The sequence below is a fragment of the Eucyclogobius newberryi genome, unplaced genomic scaffold, assembly GCF_026437365.1.
Source record: "Eucyclogobius newberryi isolate DKJ021-1_F unplaced genomic scaffold, fEucNew1.0.hap1 SCAF_4, whole genome shotgun sequence".
Taxonomy (NCBI): domain Eukaryota; kingdom Metazoa; phylum Chordata; class Actinopteri; order Gobiiformes; family Gobiidae; genus Eucyclogobius; species Eucyclogobius newberryi.
In genome coordinates this window covers 23,099,151-23,120,005 of record NW_027316056.1, presented here as the reverse complement: position 1 = coordinate 23,120,005, position 20,855 = coordinate 23,099,151, and the positions used below count along the sequence as shown (strand labels likewise).

General features: G+C 42.0%; 1 protein-coding gene across 5 annotated transcripts in view; it reads right to left on the bottom strand.

Annotated features, from left to right (window-relative positions):
• tnrc6c2 (trinucleotide repeat containing adaptor 6C2) overlaps positions 1 to 20,855 on the bottom strand; it is a 115,261-nt gene that overhangs the window by 18,131 nt on the left and 76,275 nt on the right. For 2 of the 5 annotated variants that reach the window (XM_072463872.1, XM_072463874.1), the window contains exons 1-3: positions 11,408 to 11,792; positions 11,190 to 11,211; positions 3,884 to 4,243 (exon numbers count right to left, since the gene is read on the bottom strand). In XM_072463872.1, coding sequence (XP_072319973.1) covers positions 3,884 to 4,243; positions 11,190 to 11,211; positions 11,408 to 11,470 — 445 coding nt within the window. In that variant the 5' untranslated portion in view covers positions 11,471 to 11,792. Of the gene's footprint in view, positions 1 to 3,883; positions 4,244 to 11,189; positions 11,212 to 11,407; positions 11,794 to 20,855 lie in introns of those variants that run through there. The other 3 variants (XM_072463870.1, XM_072463871.1, XM_072463873.1) reach the window with 3 other exon arrangements.

Sequence of the window (20,855 nt, the reverse complement as noted above, 5' to 3'; positions counted from 1 at the left end):
CGCTCTCCTGTAATGGGATTGCTACTGCTTTGTTTTTTTATCCACAAGGCAGAAGGAAGAAGATTTCATACAGAAGATGATTGTATTCTGTACCGTTTGCTTACTGTCAAAAACATTTGGTTTGTTGAGTGATTGTTTATTTAGAAATAGCCTTCATCTATTCTAGGAACATCTAAAATTATATGTGCATTAAGTGATTAGGAGCTAAATAAACCGACTTTTTTAAAGACACATAGAGAGTGAAGTGAGTATGTAGCTTTAAGATACTACTTAACATGCCACGGAGTTTCTCAGTGCAATTTTAGCTTCACCACATTTATCTCCAGTCCCCAGGCAGCTTTATCACACAGGGTCGTCACACTGATGGCGCACACACATAACCACACACGCACAAACACACGCCAATACTAATACAAATACACAGTCTGCCTTCTCTTTATTTGCTGCCCATACTAAACAGAACCAGAAAAGGTCTCAGAAAGTACATATAGTGCCAACTCGCTTTGGTGAAATGCACCAATCCAGCTTTCACAGTCCCCATATTAATACTTAATACTGGTACTTGGGTTTGAGTATTGAGAGTATTAATTTCTATAGAACTAGAGCTTAGGAGATCTGACCTCTGAATATTCTTTGAGTGAAGCTGGCCAAGAAATGTCCGTCACATGCCGATATCAAAGGTTATATAGCAATAATGGAAAAGGAGTAACATTCAAATGACAAAAATCCATAAAGGTGCTTGTGTCACAGAAAAATTCAGGATGCACTCCTAATTATTAAGAGTACCTAGCTGCCGTCAAAGAAGTGGGCAAGTAGCCAAGAATGAAATGGCTCCTCTCCCCTTTGAATCAGATGAAAGGCAGGGAGAGGGTTTGGGAGGGTGGGAGCACCGCCTGAGGGGGCAGGGCTGGTTTTAACAATGACAAGTGACACACAAGGAGAGCATTGTCATAAAAAAAAATAATAAAAATAAAAAGACAATCTATGAGCATGTACCCCAAGCAATTATAGCCTCGCCGTTGATTTTGGAAGGAATCATTATACCTACTTGGATCAAAGGTGGTGTGCACTTGTTTTTCTCAAAGTGCGCTCGGGGGAAAAAAGAGGGTAGGACAGCCACGAGAGGATTTAAAGGCTCATTGTTCATATCTGTTTACCCGGGCACACACAGGGATAGAGAAGAGACTGCAGTGTGGCGAGTCCCCTGGTTTCTCTGACAGAGCCTGGATTAATGAAGCCACCAGGGCCTCTCCGTCCTCAGTGTGGAGTACAAAGAGCAATCCTCAACTCTCCTGCTCATTAAGACCACAGAGAAGTAATTATGTGGTGATTTTCAAACACAAGTGTCTAAGCTTATAAGTGGTCGTTAGCTCGTTACTTGTAAGTTCTTAAAATTTTAAACTACTGAAACGGCTTAAAAGAAGATGGCTAAAGGCTGTATCACTCTTTCATTTCAAGTAGCCCAGATGTCAAAGAATAATAACTGTTCTAACTATATCCATAGCAGTTTTGATGACAAGATACACTTCAATACACATCAAATGCATATAAATGAGAGGACTAAGCTAGCTGCCTTCTGGCTGGATCTCTGTCTGACTGGCAAGCAGCTGTTGGGTTGAAGTTCCCACACTCTTAAGAGACCCCCACCACAGCACCTGCTCTGGGAGTCAGTCTGGACGCCTGCTGCTCCAGACTTTTTAATGGTCTCAGTCAGCTGGAAGGATGGGGGCAGAAGCAGATGAGTGTCCGTCCATGGGACAATTGTGTGAGAGAGGAGTGATGCCTCCTAAATCTTTAGAAGGTCGCCAATAGATTTAGGATTTAAAAACTCAAGAAATGTATGTAAGCAACTTTAAACTTGTGTGAAAGCTGTGTGTTACAACAACATAAAGCATGAGTACAATTATTCAACATAGTAACAAACCAACTACTACCTGCTGCCTATTATTAATCAACTGAATGCGTGTACATATTAAACATTTTCACTTTGTTGAGTTGGAGACAGCCACTTGGACACAGATCCGAGGGGACACAACCAGGTCACACAACTATTTCTCCTGTGGCTGTGCTGCCTTGCCACGGCACATGTGCTTTGAATTTGCACAAGTACAAATGTGCAGAATAGCTGAGCGAGTAGTGACGGAGATAACTGCCTAGGGCACAGCAACCTTAATAGTGAGGTTAGAGATTGTCCTTAGAAGAGTTCAAGTTTCTTTTAAAGTTGAAAAAAGGAGAAAATAAAATAAAAACAACACATTCACACAACCTAGAGACGATATATCGGCAATGGGGTTAAACAGCGTCCATTTTGTAAATAATTTATGTCAAAGTAATATCTGGGGCTATTAGCTGATCAGACAGGAACAAACAGTCTGCAGATGGGAAACCCGGGGGACAGGCAGAGGAGAGAAGGAGGAGCTTATGGTTTGCCACAGGCTATAATGTACTGAGAAGCCTTTGGGAAAACAGGGCAGACGCAAGGCCAAAAAGGACAACCACTGCTGAGGCTGGACCATCATAAGGACTTTATAGGTTAACACACACCTGGGAGCTAAATAGTCAGTAACCCTGAAGTTGATCTTAAAATGCTCTGAAGGTCTGACACATTTATGTATATATGTGCATATTATGCCCCACTCCCTGTGCAGGAACATGAATTGAGAAAGTACCACAGGAAACTGCTAACAATTTACTAGCATTGCTTTAACCACGATTGTGGTAAATTGTGTGCGAAGAATTACAGTGTAAGGAATTACATGGTTTTATTTAACATGGTGGTGTATTCGCACTGCACCAGTGTGTACAAAATGGCACCATTAGGAGTGACAGTGACATCTTTGTGTTTTAGCACATTATTAAACAGATGGTTCGAAAAGCTGTTTAGAATAAAACACTGTCCTCTGATAGTAGAAAAAGCTTCAGTTGTAGTCATCTGGACTCAGTTTGAAAAAATAGACGTTTCGACTCTCATCCAAGAGTCATTGTCAATAAAAGCTATTTTTGTTAAAAAAGAAAGACCTTCTTTAAACAGAAATGGAGGGCTAAGGTTTAATCTTCCTGTTATTTATAATGGGTTACTGAACCCCTGGAAAGGTAGAGGACCAGGACATTTAGATGCTAATCAGGTACTCAGGGTGGTTGAGCCAGGGTCTCACAAAGACAAAGAGGATTCTAATAGCCCATTAAGATTCTGAATAGGCTAGCTCGGTAGATACAAGGGGGGAGTTTCTGTTGAAACAAACAACTCTTTCTACTTCAGGAAGGCTCCTCCCAATGGGCGGGTCTTACCACAGAACAGTATTAATATCGGAGTTCTCGATCTAAATTCTTTTATTGACAATGACTCTTGGATGAGAGTCGAAACGTCTATTTTTTCAAACTGAGTCCAGATGACTACAACTGAAGCTTTTTCTACTATGGAACACGCCTGGACGAATGAGGGATTACACCGACATATTTCCAAGAATTTTGGGCCTAAAACTGTCCTCTGATACAAGAATAGCACAATCCTGGAAGGAACTGATATGATGCAACTGCTGCTACGTTAATTATTAATCAAGGTGAAGACAAATAAACTGGGATTGTACTGAGCACAATGAGAGCCTCCAGGCAGACTCCATGTCAGTAATCTGGGATCACAAGTGAGTTCATTAAAAGGCTACCGCTGGCAACACAGGTCTGCTGTGTGTGCATCTCAAAATACAGGCTAAAAGGGTGAAATGTTTCAGTATTTTAACCCCTACTCCATCATAGAAGATTTTCTAGTGATTCTGGACGCTTTGTGTGATCTAAACAAAACTTAAAAACATACTACAAATATGGGTAAAACCAAAAACAACAGAATATACCATAATGTGAGTTTTTTGTTCTATTGCAAACCAACCTGTAAGTCTCTTGCCCGCAGTGGTGGTGGCTGAGTTTGTACTGCTAGTGGCAGTAGAATACGCTGAGGAGGAGATGGTGAGCACACCGAGAGCTCCAGAAGGCAGCGGCTGGCCTCTTTTCAGTAACTGCTTCTGCTCCTGTTGCCGAAAGCGCGGCGGCACCTCTCGAGGTGGGTAACGAGCACTGATAGAGGACAACTGGCACAGCGGCGAAGGGAGTGTCTGATTCTGGAGCTGGCCAATGGACAAAACAGTCTTGCCATTGCCAGGAGGAGAAGAGGAGAGGGTCGCTGGACTGGCCGGGCGGAGATGGTGGCGGGGAAAACTGGGACTGGTTTTAGAGGGAGTAGGCTCTGGCACTAGAGGGACACAGGAGCACACACACATGCAGGGAGCAAGGTTAGTTTCTAGGTTAACAACAGTCACAAAATTATGCTCATCTCCAGTGGTGACAACAGGCTTAGAGTTTTAACACAACGGCCCTGTTCTGGTTGATACAAAAGCGCATTTAGCTCGAGCTATGTGTGAGAGAAACGAAAAAACTAAAACAAATTACTAAAACCAAAAGGTCCCCAAACAAGGAAATAGAAATATAAAAACCAAACAATCAATTGTTCAGTCAATCAGCCTCTAGAATTATATAATATTAGTTATGATTGGACAACTAACTGGAGAACTGCATGTACTGCTAAAACTGCATTATTGTATTATTACGTAATAGTGTCAACTTAAACTTAAAAAAATACACCTGCTGCAGCATTGGTGAGGTGCAGGTGAAGATAAAGAAAAAACTGATATGACGATGACTTTTAAAATCTGTTAGTCAAGACCTAAAAAGCTTGCAACTAAAAGTTTACCCTCATCATACAGCGTTAGACAGAAAGGCCATATAAAATGCTGCCACAAGTGACTTATTTGCAATGCCTTTATGGTCCCTGTGTCTTGATTTATGCAGCACAGACCAGACAAAGACTGTATAAAGTAGTAGTAGTAGAAGTATAAAAATGGAAGCCCTCAAAAAGGTGAGCTGTAGTTGACAGGAACTACTTTGTACATGAGTCGGCTGTTTGATGTGAACTATGCTCTACTGCTGCAGTGCTGGCAATTATCCACATACTGAGGTGACACAAACAGTCCAGAGCACAGTTATTTGCGGTGCCGGCCAAGAGCTTTACTAAAAACACAGCTAAAACAGGAAACGGGGACTCTCGGTGAGCAGTGCGCCCCACTTTACTTTCAATATATTAAATGAAGAGGTTTTTTTTAACAGGAATATTAGTCTAAATGAAATAACTCAAATTGCATGAAGCAAACAAATACAAAGAAGGGAGAAGCAGAAAAGGTACTGGACTCCCTCCAGCAGGATCACAGACTGGCGCTTGGCTGCTGACGCACATCTTTGATTAAACCCTGCCTGATGCTGCATCGACCAATCACGAGGCACAATGGTGAAGACATGCTGCCCTTCCCCCTCCCCTTGCTGCACTTCCATCCACCCCCTCTTTTTGGGCTGTTTATAGCCCCAGTGTGCTGCTGCATGCAATGTTTCCCTCTGAATGTGTTTGGCTTTACATTGTCTTTTTCCTCATATCCTGCGCTGCGTTTGGTATCTGTCCTTTCATATTACAACCTGCCTTCTCTCAGCTCATCTTTTATAACGGCCTGTGTTAGCTGCACTATTGGTTTGCACTTTCCTATGCTGCCATCACCTTCTGATCAAATGTTGAAAACTAGCCAGATTCTGCTCCTGGGATATGTTCAGACTAGAGTAAATCACAAGAGTGTGTCTACATTAATTCTGTCATGTGTATTGGCCTATTCACTAAGTTAAGTAACATAAACTGGGATTTTTGCCGATTTTATGTACACATAAAGCCCGCAAAAGGCATCATATCAGTGATAGAGTTTATACAACACAAGTTAGCTGGATTAAATGCTGAAGTAATTTTAATAGACAAGCATATCAGTGATTGAGAATGTAGCCGTGTTGAAATGAGACAGCAGAAATGCTACTCTAATGAGAAGTGCAAAAGGGCTTTAAATGTTTGAATGGCTTTTTGAGTGTCATTTACGTTTTCAAGGTTTTACACAAAACTTCAAAAGATGAACGCATTCAAACGTAATTCATTTCAAGAATGAGTTATGACTTGCAAAAATGCACTATTACAACATATACAGCTGATTATTTAATAATTCTGAGGTACTGTGCTTTCATCTTTAAAATAGTAGCAACTCTGGACTCTTTTCTGTGCTATCCATCGCTAAAGAAATCGGAAAAGAAGCCAATTAAATGAGTGTTTTCATCAAACACAATGAACATTTCATTAAATCCTCCAGCTCTCTACAACCTTGCACCAAACTTTTAATTATAGCCCCTCTTCACACTAAATGGTTAATTACACCCAATGAGAATGAGCAGAGAAAGAGCAATAGCTGACGAATGATAATCCAAGCACACAGAGATGGAGGCAAGCGCATACAGTGCAAATGGACTCAGACATAGGGGTTGGAATGGCACGATACTGCAAGCACTGCGAGAGATGGGGGTAGTGGGGGTCTCTAATTGGTTCCTGGAGCCTGCCTAGTGCCAGGCAGCGAAAGTTCCCACACCTCCGTTGTCTATTGTCTGCCACCAATTTAATATGTAGTCATGTTTATAGAAGGGGGAGGATAGGCAGGGGATAAAAATGCATGTTCGGACTGCAAGAAAAGCTCAATGTTTCTGCTAACAAAATTAACAGAGATAAAGGAACAGCAAAGATAAGTTGTAAACTAATCTTAAGAATAAATATAATTTTAAATAGTCATGGTGTGATCTGTAAAATGAGTACCAAGTCACAAAGTCCAAGGTTACACCCTTAAGAGAGAGGGTCAAGTGGTCTCTGCTATATGTGGTACCATCTGTCAGTCAGGGAAAACACTTCCCTCCCTTGTATTACACACAAAATAAAGACACCCCTCCCCCTGCCCGTTGCTATAGAGACTGACAGTTGCCCAACGCACCTCCATATTTGCCTCCTGTGACCCCTGTGCCCCCTGTGACCTCTCTCATGGTGGACCTCCCTCTCCGCCTGCGCTAACTAATTAGTGCCCCCGGCCCCCGTCACCCCATGCCAGCCTCCCCCTTTCACTCCCAATTCTCCATGTTAATCTCAGCGATACCTCCTCCACCGTCTATTAGGATTACGACAGCCCAAGGAGCCTGTGTGCAAGCTTGAGCCCCTAATGGCTGTTAACACTGTGGGTATAGAGCTTTAACAGGATCACTGTGCACCTACATTCAAGGTCCTGCCTGAGGCCCCCCATCGCCTGAGGATATAGTTCTTTTGTTTCGGGATAATACAGTACAATATAAGACATCTAAAATGTTTAAGATAGAGATTATAATCAGTCTACAAACCTGTGGTAGTAGATATTAATACAAAATATATTATTGTCACATAGTTATCATTAGTATCAAGTTGTTTAAGTATTTGATTGGTATAGATGTTGGTATTCGAGCAGTGCGTGAAAGTAATCCAAAATGTATTTAAAGGATTTTCAGCCCTCACACAACTGTATACAAATGCAATCTCGATCCAAGAACAAATCTGTCTACATACACAAACAGAAATTTGATATATTCTGCCATACTGCCATGGCAACAGTAAAATAAGATGTTATTGTTATTTGTTCATCACGCATAAATCACTTTTTGGTATAGCATATATTTAAAGAGAATCAAAATCAGCTTGAAGGAAAAGGCCTATAAAAGCACAGAATACCGGAGCGCAGCCTATATGTGCAATCTTTAACATGTCAGGGCTTTACAATCTTATGATCAATGCCATGCACCTCACAATTACAGCACAGACTGAACCATTATTTATACAAGTGGAGCCCCGCCCATTAATCTACCCTTATATTTTGATTTATTTGAACTCAACGTGCGGTGACGATGGGGGAGGGGCTCAGGGTAGCAAATGAGCCCCGATGCCTGTGTGCGACTAGGACCGTACAGCAAGGGGACACAGAAAGAAAAGCTTTGTTCAAGCTTATGCATTCCTGATTCCTTATGTTGCCTCTCTGCATCAGTCAGCCCTCTCACACACTTGACACAGGCTGGATGGAGCAATGAGGTGGAGGGAAAAAAACAATTACATAGTATGTCATAAATCCACACGCAGTAATTCACAAGCTATTCCCTGGTAATTCATTGAGTGTTTGTAAATGTGGTTAACACAAGAGAGAAGCAGCCCCAATGCTAAAGTAAATTAGCCCTTAATTACTGCAGATTGTGATTCATGAAATTTGCTTTCTAAAGTGTTGACACAATTAATAGCATGTGAAATTGCAAATTAATTAAATGTGGAATTGTATGTGGTTCTTGTGCCTCTTAAAAATACAATGCCGTTATCTCTGTGGTGACACTGTGAAAACGGCATTTTACCCCTTTTATAGCTGTGGAATGTGTGCTGAGGTAAAAAAAAGTGAATGAGCAGGAAATGTTAATTACAGGTAACTTTTTGACTAATGTAGTTGTCACAGCAGATTAATCAACAAGCCAATTAATTCTATTGAACATTAGATTTTAAAATATATTTTTAACAAAACAAAGGTCAAAATATGGTGACTGAAGGCTTCTAGTGTATTATTGATGAAAATAAGGAATTGTTTATTAATTTTTGACATTTTGATTTAATAATGCCGCTGAGTCTATATGGTCGATATGATGATTACAATGATCAAAAATAAATAAAGAAAAATGTTTTAAATAGTTGACTACTCATGATTAATATATCAATCAGTGCGGCCCTATTAGTAACAATAATATTAGTATTAGCAAAACTCTCAGTCATCCAGATAAGACTTATAATCAAGGCCCTAAGACTACTTCAAAACCATTTTAATCCGGTTATAATGCAGTTTTAATTTGGGCTCGTAAGAGTTTGTCAGTCAAACATAAGATGCTATATTTCTTGCAATGAAATAATAAAATCAAGTATTACTATTGTTGTTACCTTTATGCAGTACAGAAGTGCCAACTTTCCCTATTGCAACAATGATTTACTTCCTGTAATCTACGTAATGTGTGGTAGCTACAAGTATCAGTAAGGCAAATGCAAAATAATGTAGAAGTAAACATATCCAGACATGCATCTATACATGTTTTTAAACACTGATGTGCATGGCAGAAAAACGGACTGATTATGATTGAGGCCACAGCAGAGATGGTGATGAAGCTTGAATGTGGTGGGAAAGAATAATCAGCATCCCTCCGCGCTAATGGGGTTTAGGCTGGAGGGTGGGAGGTCCACTCTGAATGCCTGCATCTATGTGTCTACACTGTGGGGGACGGGGGGGTCGGGCAGTGGGACAGTGGCTCCTGAAACCCCGTCTTCTATAGAGCTCTATGCCTAATGGGGGGCAGAGAAGTTAATTCCACCGCGCCGAGGCTTTATCTCATTTTCATACATATGAACGCACAAGGCCGAGATCGATTACCGCCAACAAATTGAAATGCTCAGGACCGGGCAGGGCTGCAGAGAGGAAAACAGCCGACGTGTGGGGGGTTGGCAGTGTGCATGTGTGTATGTCTATGAATTTCTCAGTGCATAAGAACGGCAAATTCAGAGATATGGATGAAAAGACACAAATCACTCCTGCATACTGATTTCCTCCATAGACATGCACGTGCCCACCTCCATTATTTAGTGTCACGCATGAAAACTCAACTCATTCCAGTTGATGCCGCTTCCCTCCTGGCAGAGATAATGCAGATGGGAGGCTATAAGCAAACTCGCGGAGGTCCTGATGGCTTACTGAACGATTAGTCCTCAAACGGGCACTCTTTCCCTCTATATCCTTTATCAGCCTGCCCATACGCATACACAATCAGTTTCTCATTCCCTGTCTTTTGCTCCCTCTATCTGCCATTAAACATACCATAAAATAAATGCCCATTTCATTAGCCCTTTTCGCAGTGTCATTGACTCTCGACAGTCATTCTTGGCACCGGTCTCTAGCGCCACCGCTTCATTACTTTTTCACCTCCCTTCACTTTCTTCATATTAGATTATCATAAACCACTTCCTCATTCTTCTTTCTTTTGACTCGCTTCTGCGCCTCAGTTCTGCCCCGGAGCATGGGTCCCTGCGTTCCAGTTGCGACAGTCAGCATTTCCTACGCTGCTGCTGCCAAAAGAACTACTAACGACTTGCCTACAGTGATCATGGAAACTGGAACATGCTTAGAGCATGGCCACCCATATAGCTTTACATGAACTATTTTACCAATGGCTCAAAGTAACAACAGTCTGCATTCAAGAAAATAGTAGCAGAAAAGTATTTAACTATTAACTATTTAAATTCTATTAAAATATAAGTAATGTCATGCTTGAATGAGTTATTGCACAAGGCAAGGTAAAAACAGAATCATGTACCGGTAATTAAATTCAAAGGTCTAAGTTCAAGGAAAACTGACATTTGCTAAGGTCCAACAGCTTGGCTCAGGCTAATAATGGGACAGGAAAGAGCAAAGAGCTCTTCTAACACAGAAGAAGTGTCACTATTTTTAGTTACCAGTTAAATCTTATGAAAATAAGTCACAATCAAATCTGCTATAAAAGTGGGTCATAAAAGAATCGAGTCCAGATGAATACACAGAGCAGTTTTACACAAAATTGGACATATATCAAACTGGGTGAGATCATTTTAGAACCATTATACTACCAGAAAAACATATCACAAGCAAAAATAGGCAAACCCAGAAGGGAACATATCACTAATACAACACTATTATTGCCACAAAGCCTGAAAAACAATGCCAAGTATTGTATCAGGGCTTCATCAATTCAAAGTTATTTTTAGAGTGGTGTCTTCCAATGCCTTAAACTCAAAAGGCCACACAAGGACAATCGGGCTCTTCTTGTATTTCACGGCCCCCCACCCCCGGCCCCCCGGCCCACAACCCCCAACCCCCCTGGCCCATGCCATCCCGACCACAGCAGAGACATGAAGCTGCCTGTGCACGCTTCAGTGCTCAATGCTGTGGGTGCTGAGGGCTTCACTTTGCATCACACTCTACAGTATTTGTGCCCCTGTTGTGGTGATGGTGTTGTTACAGGACTACTGTGCTACGGTTACTGTGCAGAAGAGCTCCATCTGTGAACCCCTGACAATATGGGTCCACAATGCACACATAATGTGTATGGTTTTATGGGTCAGTGTGCACTAATCACAGTTGATTAATGCATATGAGAGGTATAGTGTCTGGAAATGGCGCCAATGAAAGGGAGGGTGCACTTCGCGTCATTATCACACTCACCTTTGGCTTTCTGACCAGCAGCCTGCATGGGGAGGAACAAAAACTGTGTTTCAGCAAGAAATGTCTATAGTAAATAAACATAATATAAGTTAGGGCTAGGAAAATCTGTCCACAATTAAATGAGAAAAAAAAAAAGGAAAACACAGCGTAACAACATTTTGTTACAAATGGCAACCAAACCCATAACTATGGTGATGTTTAAGTTTTAAGAACAATACCTTTTTCTGAGTAGTATCTTTCTTGAGCTTTTCTTCTTGTTTTTTCCTTTTCTTTTCTTCCATCAATTGGTTCTCTTTCTTCTGTTGCTAGCTTCTTTCAGCTGCAAAAAGAAAGAGTACCAAATTATGGTACTTACTAATGAATGGGATTCACTGCAGATTATATAAAGGTTTTCAAATCTACCCTTGTGAAGGTTCAGGCGTCAGACCACATTCCCAAAAGCACAACACAGTGAATGTAAACTTTCAGACCACTACATCTGAAACGTTCATACCTCTGAGCCAAGTGCAATAATGTTTTCTATCATCACTTTCAAATCACAACTGGCACATCTGAGAAAGCCTTTCACGGGAAGCTAAAAACAGTGAAATTCAAGACCCATGTCAGTCATTCAAATAGATGTATAAAAATGGTTGAAAGACCTCAGGAAATGGCAAGAGTATAAAACGCTATGAGTCTGAAAAGAATGTACGGCAGACACCATAAAGACCAGTGGACTTGCAGAAAAGATTGTGCTCACAAGTACAAGATAGAGTTCATTACAATTGTATTAGTTATCTTTAGCAAAGAAGTCAATCACTGCAGACATAATTTATCCCAGCACTAGTATCACAGTTTAAAACACTGGCAGATGACAGGATGAAAAACCCGAATGAAACCCCCCCCACTGTGCAGACCACTGATAGAGCGAGCCAGCTGTCAATCATCAAACCAATGAGAGAAGCCCTAACGGCGGCTGTTTGATGGCAGGCTAATGTCTTCTGAGTGACAGGTAGTGCACAACAGAGGCCGAGCGAATGAGCTGGGGTGTACAGTGGGACTGTGGCGAGGGAGAAAGGCAAACCTGGCTACGCAGCAGACGGATCGACTAAAAAACATAGACCATTGCACGTTTTCACAAGTCCACCTGTTTTCATTAAAGCTTTGAACTGCATCCACCTTTTGTGCTTTAAACGCTCGCAAAGTCCCATTTTTAACAAAAGGAAGGCGCCTCTGTGTGTCATTCTGCCTCTTCAGCAGTTTAGGAGAGGAAGCCCCAAGGTATTACACAGGAGTGAGAGTTATTTGTGGAAACGCCGGCCTACGAGTAATGCGCTCTACTTTGTGCAATAGTCGATACTCATAAATATTTAAATTACATCTTGAATTACAAACATCTACTCCTCGTTTTATATCCAAGACATAAAAGCACCAAGGATGTAACAGATGACCTTTCCGGCTACACAGCTGACTATGCCATCTCCAGTGCTCGGCCGCTTTTCCTCACAGCGGACCTTCCTTCTCCGGTTACAAATGCCCGTGTCACTGGAGACAACAGGAAATGAAGGTTGGTGAAATTAGGTCGGCATTGACAACCAACAGTGCACACTTATGTCATGTTTCCGTGCTTTGTGGGGACATCACATTGACTTGCAAAAAAACTTCCTGGAGGCTGAACCTAACCGTTACCATCGTTACGACTCGCCTAACCGCAGCCTAAATCGTCGCTGTAATAAATTAATCCATATCGAACTGTAAACCGATGTCGTTGGAAATACATGTACATTATTACTACCGTCATAACCTTCTGTTTGACTGGATGACAAGTTAAAGGGCCGTCTCGGTGAATGAGATTAGAAGTGTGGTCATGGGTGAAACCTTAGCCGGCTGCAGTTGTTCTTTTGAGCTGACCGTCAGTGCCAAAGTTAGCGCAGTCTTTTGACAGGCTGCGCTGGCCCCACACACAGTAACCTGCCAGCGCCGGTCTCTGTGGTCTCTGCTGACATGAGCATCTCTGCACTGGTGACCCCGCGCTGCCGTTCAGCATCAGGTTCACCCTCGCAGCAATTAGGTGCAAACATGTCCACAGTAAGGTTAGTGACCCACACGAGCAAGCCATGTTTTTCTATCTCACATTACAAATAACAAAAGATTAGATCAGTCATGTGGAAAATTTAAGCAACTAATATAGGCTTGCTTTTGTTTATTGCTAATGGTATGTTCAGGAAAACACAGGAGTATGAATAAATAATGATATGTTAGGATTGATATTGGGTGGAGGATTTGGACCAAAATTTGTATTTCGATATGTTTTTTTTTTCATTTTATTCTTAATAATCATGTCAATCCAACAGAAAACGTGCCTTTAAACATTTTAGTTGAGGTTTAACTATCAGACAAAAGAGCAGAGATATTACCATCTACCTTTTTTCATTTCCATTTTTGTAGCAGCATTCACAATTATCTATATTTTAAAATGCAATTTAATAACCCAAACTTGAATTTAGTGTGAGAGATTTAGTGTGAGAGATTTTCCCTTTTTTTATATTTCCAAATCAGATGCCCTTCTTTGTGCAACTATATTATCCAGGCTTGGCACTAGAAAATAAATAAAAACACTACACGTTTACTTACGTTAAGAAAACTACCAGCAAGTGCCCAGTGCAGTTTTTGCATCTTTTTCTTTCCCCAATAACATTTTCCATCTCTGAATATTAGGACAGAGCAGAGCTGTACAAAAAACACCTCACTGTGCCAGCATTGTCTTTTTTTTTTGGCTGCGTAGAAACATTCTAAATCCAGAGAATGACGGGGTAAGCTATAGAGAAAGAGGGATGAGGACAAGAACACGCTGTACAGGAATGAAGGGGGCTCGGGCTGCACATGCTCTCTCACACATAAAAACACAGACGCGCACAAGGGGAGGCTTGATGTACACAGGCGGGAGGCAGTCTGTCTGATGCCTGTCTTTTTCTGCCAGGGATGCAGGGGGGTGAACGGGGGGAGGGGGTCTGGGCGGAGGATGAAAGCAGACGCAGAGCAAAGCCAATTAAGAAAGACAGCCGCCAGGGAAACAGACAGAAGAGACAGTGGAGAAGGGAGAGAGAGACTGGAGGGATCCGCGGCGGTGGAGAGATGGAGGGAGCACGAGATGTGGCAGAGACTGCGCACCTTGATCACACGCATACGCGTCTAGAAATTGGGAGACAAAGTGGATGAATGAGGGGAAAGCTTAGGTGATGAAGAAAGAGCGACACGACAAGGTGCAGACTGCGAGACCAAAAAGTGACGACGTAAGGAGGGGTTCACATAGGGAGAAAAGGATACAAAGAAAAGCAAGAAATGTCTGTCAGACAGATGCAGCAACTTATGAAAGAACGGCATTGAAACTACCAAGAACAACATCCCACAGAATAGTAATCTAATCGTGTTGTGCTCAGAAAGATACCTGCGCGTCCTTGTGGAATTAACCTTGCAGTTTTACTACAAACCCCTTTAACCAGGACTTGAACTGGAGACTACTAAAATAATCAATAGCCCCACAAAACCTCAATACTGTATGAATCATCTTCATTTGTGCATAATCAGAAAAGCATTGTGTTGTAAATGCTCACAAAACCTATAAAACTATAATATACTTCTAGTTTCTTTGGCTACAAACCCACTTTGTTATGCATTATTAGATCAAAAGCTAAAGCATAGGTTGAGTCAATAAAATGATACAATAAAGACCGACTTGCTTGAGCGAGGCATCAAAGCTTGACCTCACTTGCAAGCGTCATGTGCGGGTGCGTGTGTCTGTGTTTGTCGACCTGGAAGACCGCTGGAAAAACAAGCCTGTAAATTCCACAGTTGATAAGCGGTAAATACAATGTTGCTGCCGTGTGTACTCTAATCCTGTTAGCGTCGGCTTTCTGGGCACTTTCGGTTTGTAAGCTTTTTGGTAAAGTTTTGACTTCGCCAGGTGGAGAGAGAATCAAATAAACAACCAGTGGACTTGCTCAATGAAGTGTGGCCGTATTGTCGATGTCGGAAAGATGTAGCCAAGCAAAAAGAAGAACACAGAAGTGGTTGGAAGCATCTACGATGAAGAAAAGAAAACCAAGTGTCAAATAGTAGGAGCTATTTATAACTTTCTGGTATTGCTTTCAGAAAAATTAGTTTGCGGTGTCTTGGCGGCTTCCCCTACCGAGTCAATATGAAGCTTTAACTCGGTGACAGCTCATTAAATAGAAAAACCGACCTAGGCAGAAAACAACGATACAGTTAAGGGAGATGGCAAACTGTCGTCTAGTGAGTTTATCTTCTCTATAGGAGAAATTGCTGTACGTGCTAGGTCCATTATGCACAATTGTGGTCTGGTCTCACCATATTTGCTTAGAACAGAATTGACTGGCCACCAAGAGATGTGCTATTAATAAAAGAATGAGTGACCTTACATTATTAACCTTGGGCAAAATGTTCCTCCAATTTGGATCAAGCGCTTAAATGGATTATTATAACACACGAGAGCTCGTTAAATGAGCTCTGAATTGATGGAAAGTTACTCCTTTTTGTCTAATATTTTCTAGAATCAGGAACCCTTTAACCCCATAGTTCCATTATTTCTAATCACCATAGTTACCACATGAGCCATCAGATGGCAGAAAATAGATATCTGTCAGTAATCATGCTCAGAAGAGTGCAAGCAAAAGCAAGTTAAATTTCAATGAGGTCTACAATTCTACAAAACCAGAGAATGAAAAATCTCTAGAGCTAAACATCTAGAGCGAAAAACTAAAATGGAAATGTATAGAGCTGTCATTATGTCATTTGACCAGAAGTTTTAGAAATCAATAGAGGTTTTATCAGAAGAGGTGTGAGCAAACAAACTGTATGATGCCTCTCTGATAGTAAAAGTCAACACCTGTGCCGTTTTGACTGACTCTCCTAAAGTGTATCAATGCAATAAAACTATTCAACAACAAACAATATACAAGGCTTAAAACTTAAGCTTTTGCCTCGATGTAGCGCCAGGCGGCACATGCTAGTCCTATTTACATAGCTTTAACTGAGGGCGTTGCAAGTGCAAGTCCTGTTACATAATGTGTAATGGACTCTAATGTTAGTTTGGAGGGAAACGCAACATTATAAGGCCTTTTCTTTGTACTACCTTGTGCTGCCAGTCTCCTTCTCTACATGTCTCTCCAATGAGCCTACATACAGCGGAGAGGGAAGGAGGCCCCTGTCAAAGCACGGAACATTCCCCTGGACCCCTGCCAAGATTTACAGGCAGAGGCCCCATCCCCCCAACTCTAAACCAAGCCAGCCTTAACTGGAGTGGGCCCCCAAAGTCCCTGCCTCCTCCATTGGCACACAAGTTGGACAAGGAGAAGGGGGTAAGCAGACAGCCCCCAACACCACCCATCTTCCAACAGCAGGACAATTCTCTCACTGGTCTCTTATTCACTCCTATACATGTAGTTTCCTCATCTTTTTATGTTTTTATTTTACATCAGTCTGGTTTAGTCAACCGTATTTTTTAAACAGGAATAAAAAGGTTACGAAATGGCATCCATCATTTTGCTAGATTTATAGTTTATTCTGGGGTTAACGAGTAACACATCAAGAAGATTATCATCAATCTTGACATGAAATAGTCAACCATAAATCATAATCCATCACCCAAAGAGGATATGTTACATCTGCGGCTATTTTTGGACATCTGCGGCTATTTTAATGTATTTTTTTCCTGTTGTGTGAAGCACTTTGAATTGCCTTGTGTACGAATTGTGCTCTACAAATAAACTTTCCTTGTCTCGTATTGTTCCCATTAAATGCATGAGTCACAGAAGCAGCCCTTATTTTGCAGACTGACAACATTAAACACTATATCCAGCCCCCATCAGCCTGACAATGGCCCCACGAGTGTCAGAAGAGGGTAATGGTTTTTGGCACTTCCCTGTTGAATCCAGCTGACTCTACTGTCCACGGTCCCCGCGCGGAGCAGTGTCCCGCGGAGGTGTTAAGCATGTTATCCCTCAGCATTGTGACTCATCTTGGAATAAAAGCCTCATAATCACAAGCTCACTAACTGCCATGATAAAGTCTAGATTCAGGTCAATAAAAATGGGGCCAGCATGAATAGACACGCTTCCAAAATATCCAAAACAGAATTTGAAAAAACAAACTAAGACATTGGTTTCCATTTAAAAACAATCATTGCCTTACATAAAGGAGTGGAGTTCACATGTGATGTCTGCCAAAGCAAACCCTCAAGGCTTTGTTACAATATACTCAAATCAAAACAGAGTCTAGATGCCAACAACCCACAGCCTGGTCCGAACTGAAGCCAAAGCGGGATATGGGCTTCCTGCTAGCCTGCTGCCAAAATAGCAAAATATAATTCATTTTTATGTGACTGTCCTACACAGCCTGAATACATTTCCTTTTTGGAAGACTGAACAGTTGATTATTGATAGTGCAGTAGTGAGACACTACGCTGATAAGTCACTGGATGAATGTAAATCTATCCTTGATATTTCCGAGAAGCTTTATACTTGCAGAAGTATATAATTGTCAACTTTGCTAGTTGCAAAACCTAAATCCAGTAACATTTAGAAGTTCCCTTCATGCCCCCCTGCTGTGTCTGTAGTGGCATTTTCTGTGCTGAAGTGTCTGGGCAGCACGAGCATTCTCCCCCTTTCAAGCCAACAACATATTCATATTTAGTTTCTGCTTAGCTACAGTGAAAAGATCTCTCTGAAAGACAACAAACTCCTAAGACTGTGTCCGATTCACAATAATGTCTCTACTAAGACTTTGACCTTGCCCATATATAACCGTGTGGTGGGCTTATCACAAAGCAATGAAAAGATAAATAACACACCTTTTTTCATCCAAAGGCAATGTGTGTGCCAAAGCTGTGCTGAAAGTACGTTTCATTTCATCCCCTCACTGGTGTGTGACGATGGAGATAAGACAGTAGTGACAGAGATGTCAGAGTGGGGACGGAAAGGAGGGTCTGAAATTGAACGGGAAATGATGTACTTCAATTAAGACATGCGAAAGAGATATTAAAGCTACACTTCAGCGCCTGGGGACAGGATGCAGGAAGGAAACAGGATGCAGGAAGGAAACAATGAAAGGCGACAGTTCAATCAGAACCATAAGGGAGCAAACAGGACAGCCATGTTAAATAATGTACTTTGAATTAAAAGTAGAGCCAAGAGTAAAAGGGATTCTCTCCAAGAGCATCACAGATTCAAACAGTGCAAAGATTAAATGAAGCATAATGAAACCAAAGCAGTCGGTGTGATGCCGACATGGCGCTGAGAATGAATGCCCACTTAAACGCACTCAAAACAGTCTGTTCTTGACACTAAAAGCATGAGCGCTCACATGTTCAGACTGTGTTTCAGTCCCTTTCAGCCAATCATAAAAGACCCTGATGAGATAACACACAAGTTCCCATCAGCTTTGACTTTAAAAGGCTCGCAGATCTAACAATGCACATTAATAATCTGTTCTGTGAAGCTGCTGACAAATATGAAGCCACGGGAATATGCCAAGCAACTGAAATTGGGGATGCCCTGTGAAATTTCTGTCATGGTGATGTAAATAGTGCCAAGAACAACACACTTGCTCTCAAAAACACACACACACACACACAAACGATTTTTAGACATTCTTCTGAGTTATACAGATGGATTTTATCACACAGTGGCAGTGATGGGGAACGAGCAAACATCTCCTGCTGGTGTAATGACATCCATGAATCAAACGGTCCAAAGAGGGAAAGCGCAGCGTCTGAACTTACCTCGCATTGACCACAGCTTTCAGTCAAGAGTAGGCAGAAAGCATTCTCCGGTGTCTTTTCAAACAGTACAAAAAATTACCCGTAAAAAGGCGCAGGAATTCAGTCGCATTTAAAGTGGGACTCAGTTGGCCGATAAGCCGACTGATGACAGGAGCGAGGTAAACAACAGCACTAAGCCCGGGACTCACAGCGAGCACGGCGACGTACGATTACAAATGTCCAATACAGTGTGCTGTGAAATTACTTTTGTCCGGAATAATTATTTTAAAAAAACGTCACAATATAACGGGGGCGGGGACGAGACACCTCCGAGCACCGCTAATAACAAAAACAAAAAAACGACACCGGTGAAATGCGTGAAAAAGAGGTTTTGCTGGTTGGCGTAGTTACACGTCAACCATGAAGAGGTTCTGTAAACTGGGCAAACCAGACAGTTTTGGGTTAAAAAGGGCCGATGAGTTCTCCCGTAATAATAATCGATAGAGCCGACGGCCTAACTTGTTTTAAAGTGCAAAAAGAAATGTTTTCGTTTAGGTCGCCAGGAGCACGACGAGCGAGGCGCCGGCCACCGCGAATGCAAAGTGAGAAACGCGTCCGCGGAAATGCATGGCGAGCGGGTCCAGACAGCGGAGAGTCACGGCAGACGTTCAGCGAGCTCTCGGTGACAGTGATCTCGCAGCCATTTTGTTCAAACTAACAACACCGCAGTCTGCCTCTCCTCCTCCCAGACCAGACGGACCAGGAAGTGAGTCTGGATACGTCACTCGCAGCCAATCGGTGTGCGGGGCCGTCCTCCGCCCACCGCCCTCGACCACGCCCACCCCCGCGCTCTGCCCGTGCAGCAGCAGAGACACAGGATGGACATGGAGATAGAGAGGAAAGGAACAGGAGAGAAGGCCACGGTAACTTTTTCATTCCAAACACAAATGAGCAACCTTACATGCTTAAAGAGTTCCAGCTGGGCTCCTATTGTATTGAGAGAAAAGGGCACCTGGACCTTCTTTATCTCTTTTCTCCTTTGATAGCATTTTGATTACGTCTTTGAGTTTTGTCGTCCCACACATCAACCACAAAAAATAATACATCTGTGCTTTGAAAATCAAAAGTAAACCTAGTATGTTGCAATTGAAATGGCGGCTTAAAGGTTGTCTCATTAAGACAGATTGTTTACAAAATTATTATTTCCTTGCTCAGTTTCACATATTAATATGAATTCAATCAATTGTTGCTTGATGGCTGGTATGAAAACTAGCCTACGGTAGGAAATCAACGTGTGCACTATTTATTTATTTTTAGCCACATACTATTCACTCATTCTGAATCTCCTATCCCAATATGACCCTATCAACAATATCTAGATCACATTATGTCCAGTGACACAGGCACAACTCCAGGTTTTTCAACACATGATGGATGAGGTCGCCCTTGTGGCCCCTTGACTGCATCTGCAGCCATAGCGGAGGGAGGGGGGGCTGTTCATTCTCTGTTTTCTTTTCTCATGGAAATGTCCATTGCATGTGCAGACAAACACACACAACACACAGGGAACAGGTGAAGACTAAGGTCCACAAAAGGACAACTGACCAGTAAGATCTCTCCTTCCCCAAAGCATCTATCTCATACAACATCACTATTAGAGATAGAGACTAGACTAGAGACTATTAATGAGAAAGCACCCCCCCCCCTTTTTTTTTTTTTTTCAAGGCAATGTGCCCAGAGCTATTAAAACGGTGCGCTCCAACTGAATGCAGAAAGCAGATGTTCTATACTCCGGGTTAAGAGAGGTGAGAGCAGGGGAAATGCCTTTAGAAATGACCTCAGGGATATGTTATTCACCGTACAGAGAAACAATTTGCGGGAATTATTTGCCCCACCTATTAGGAAAACCA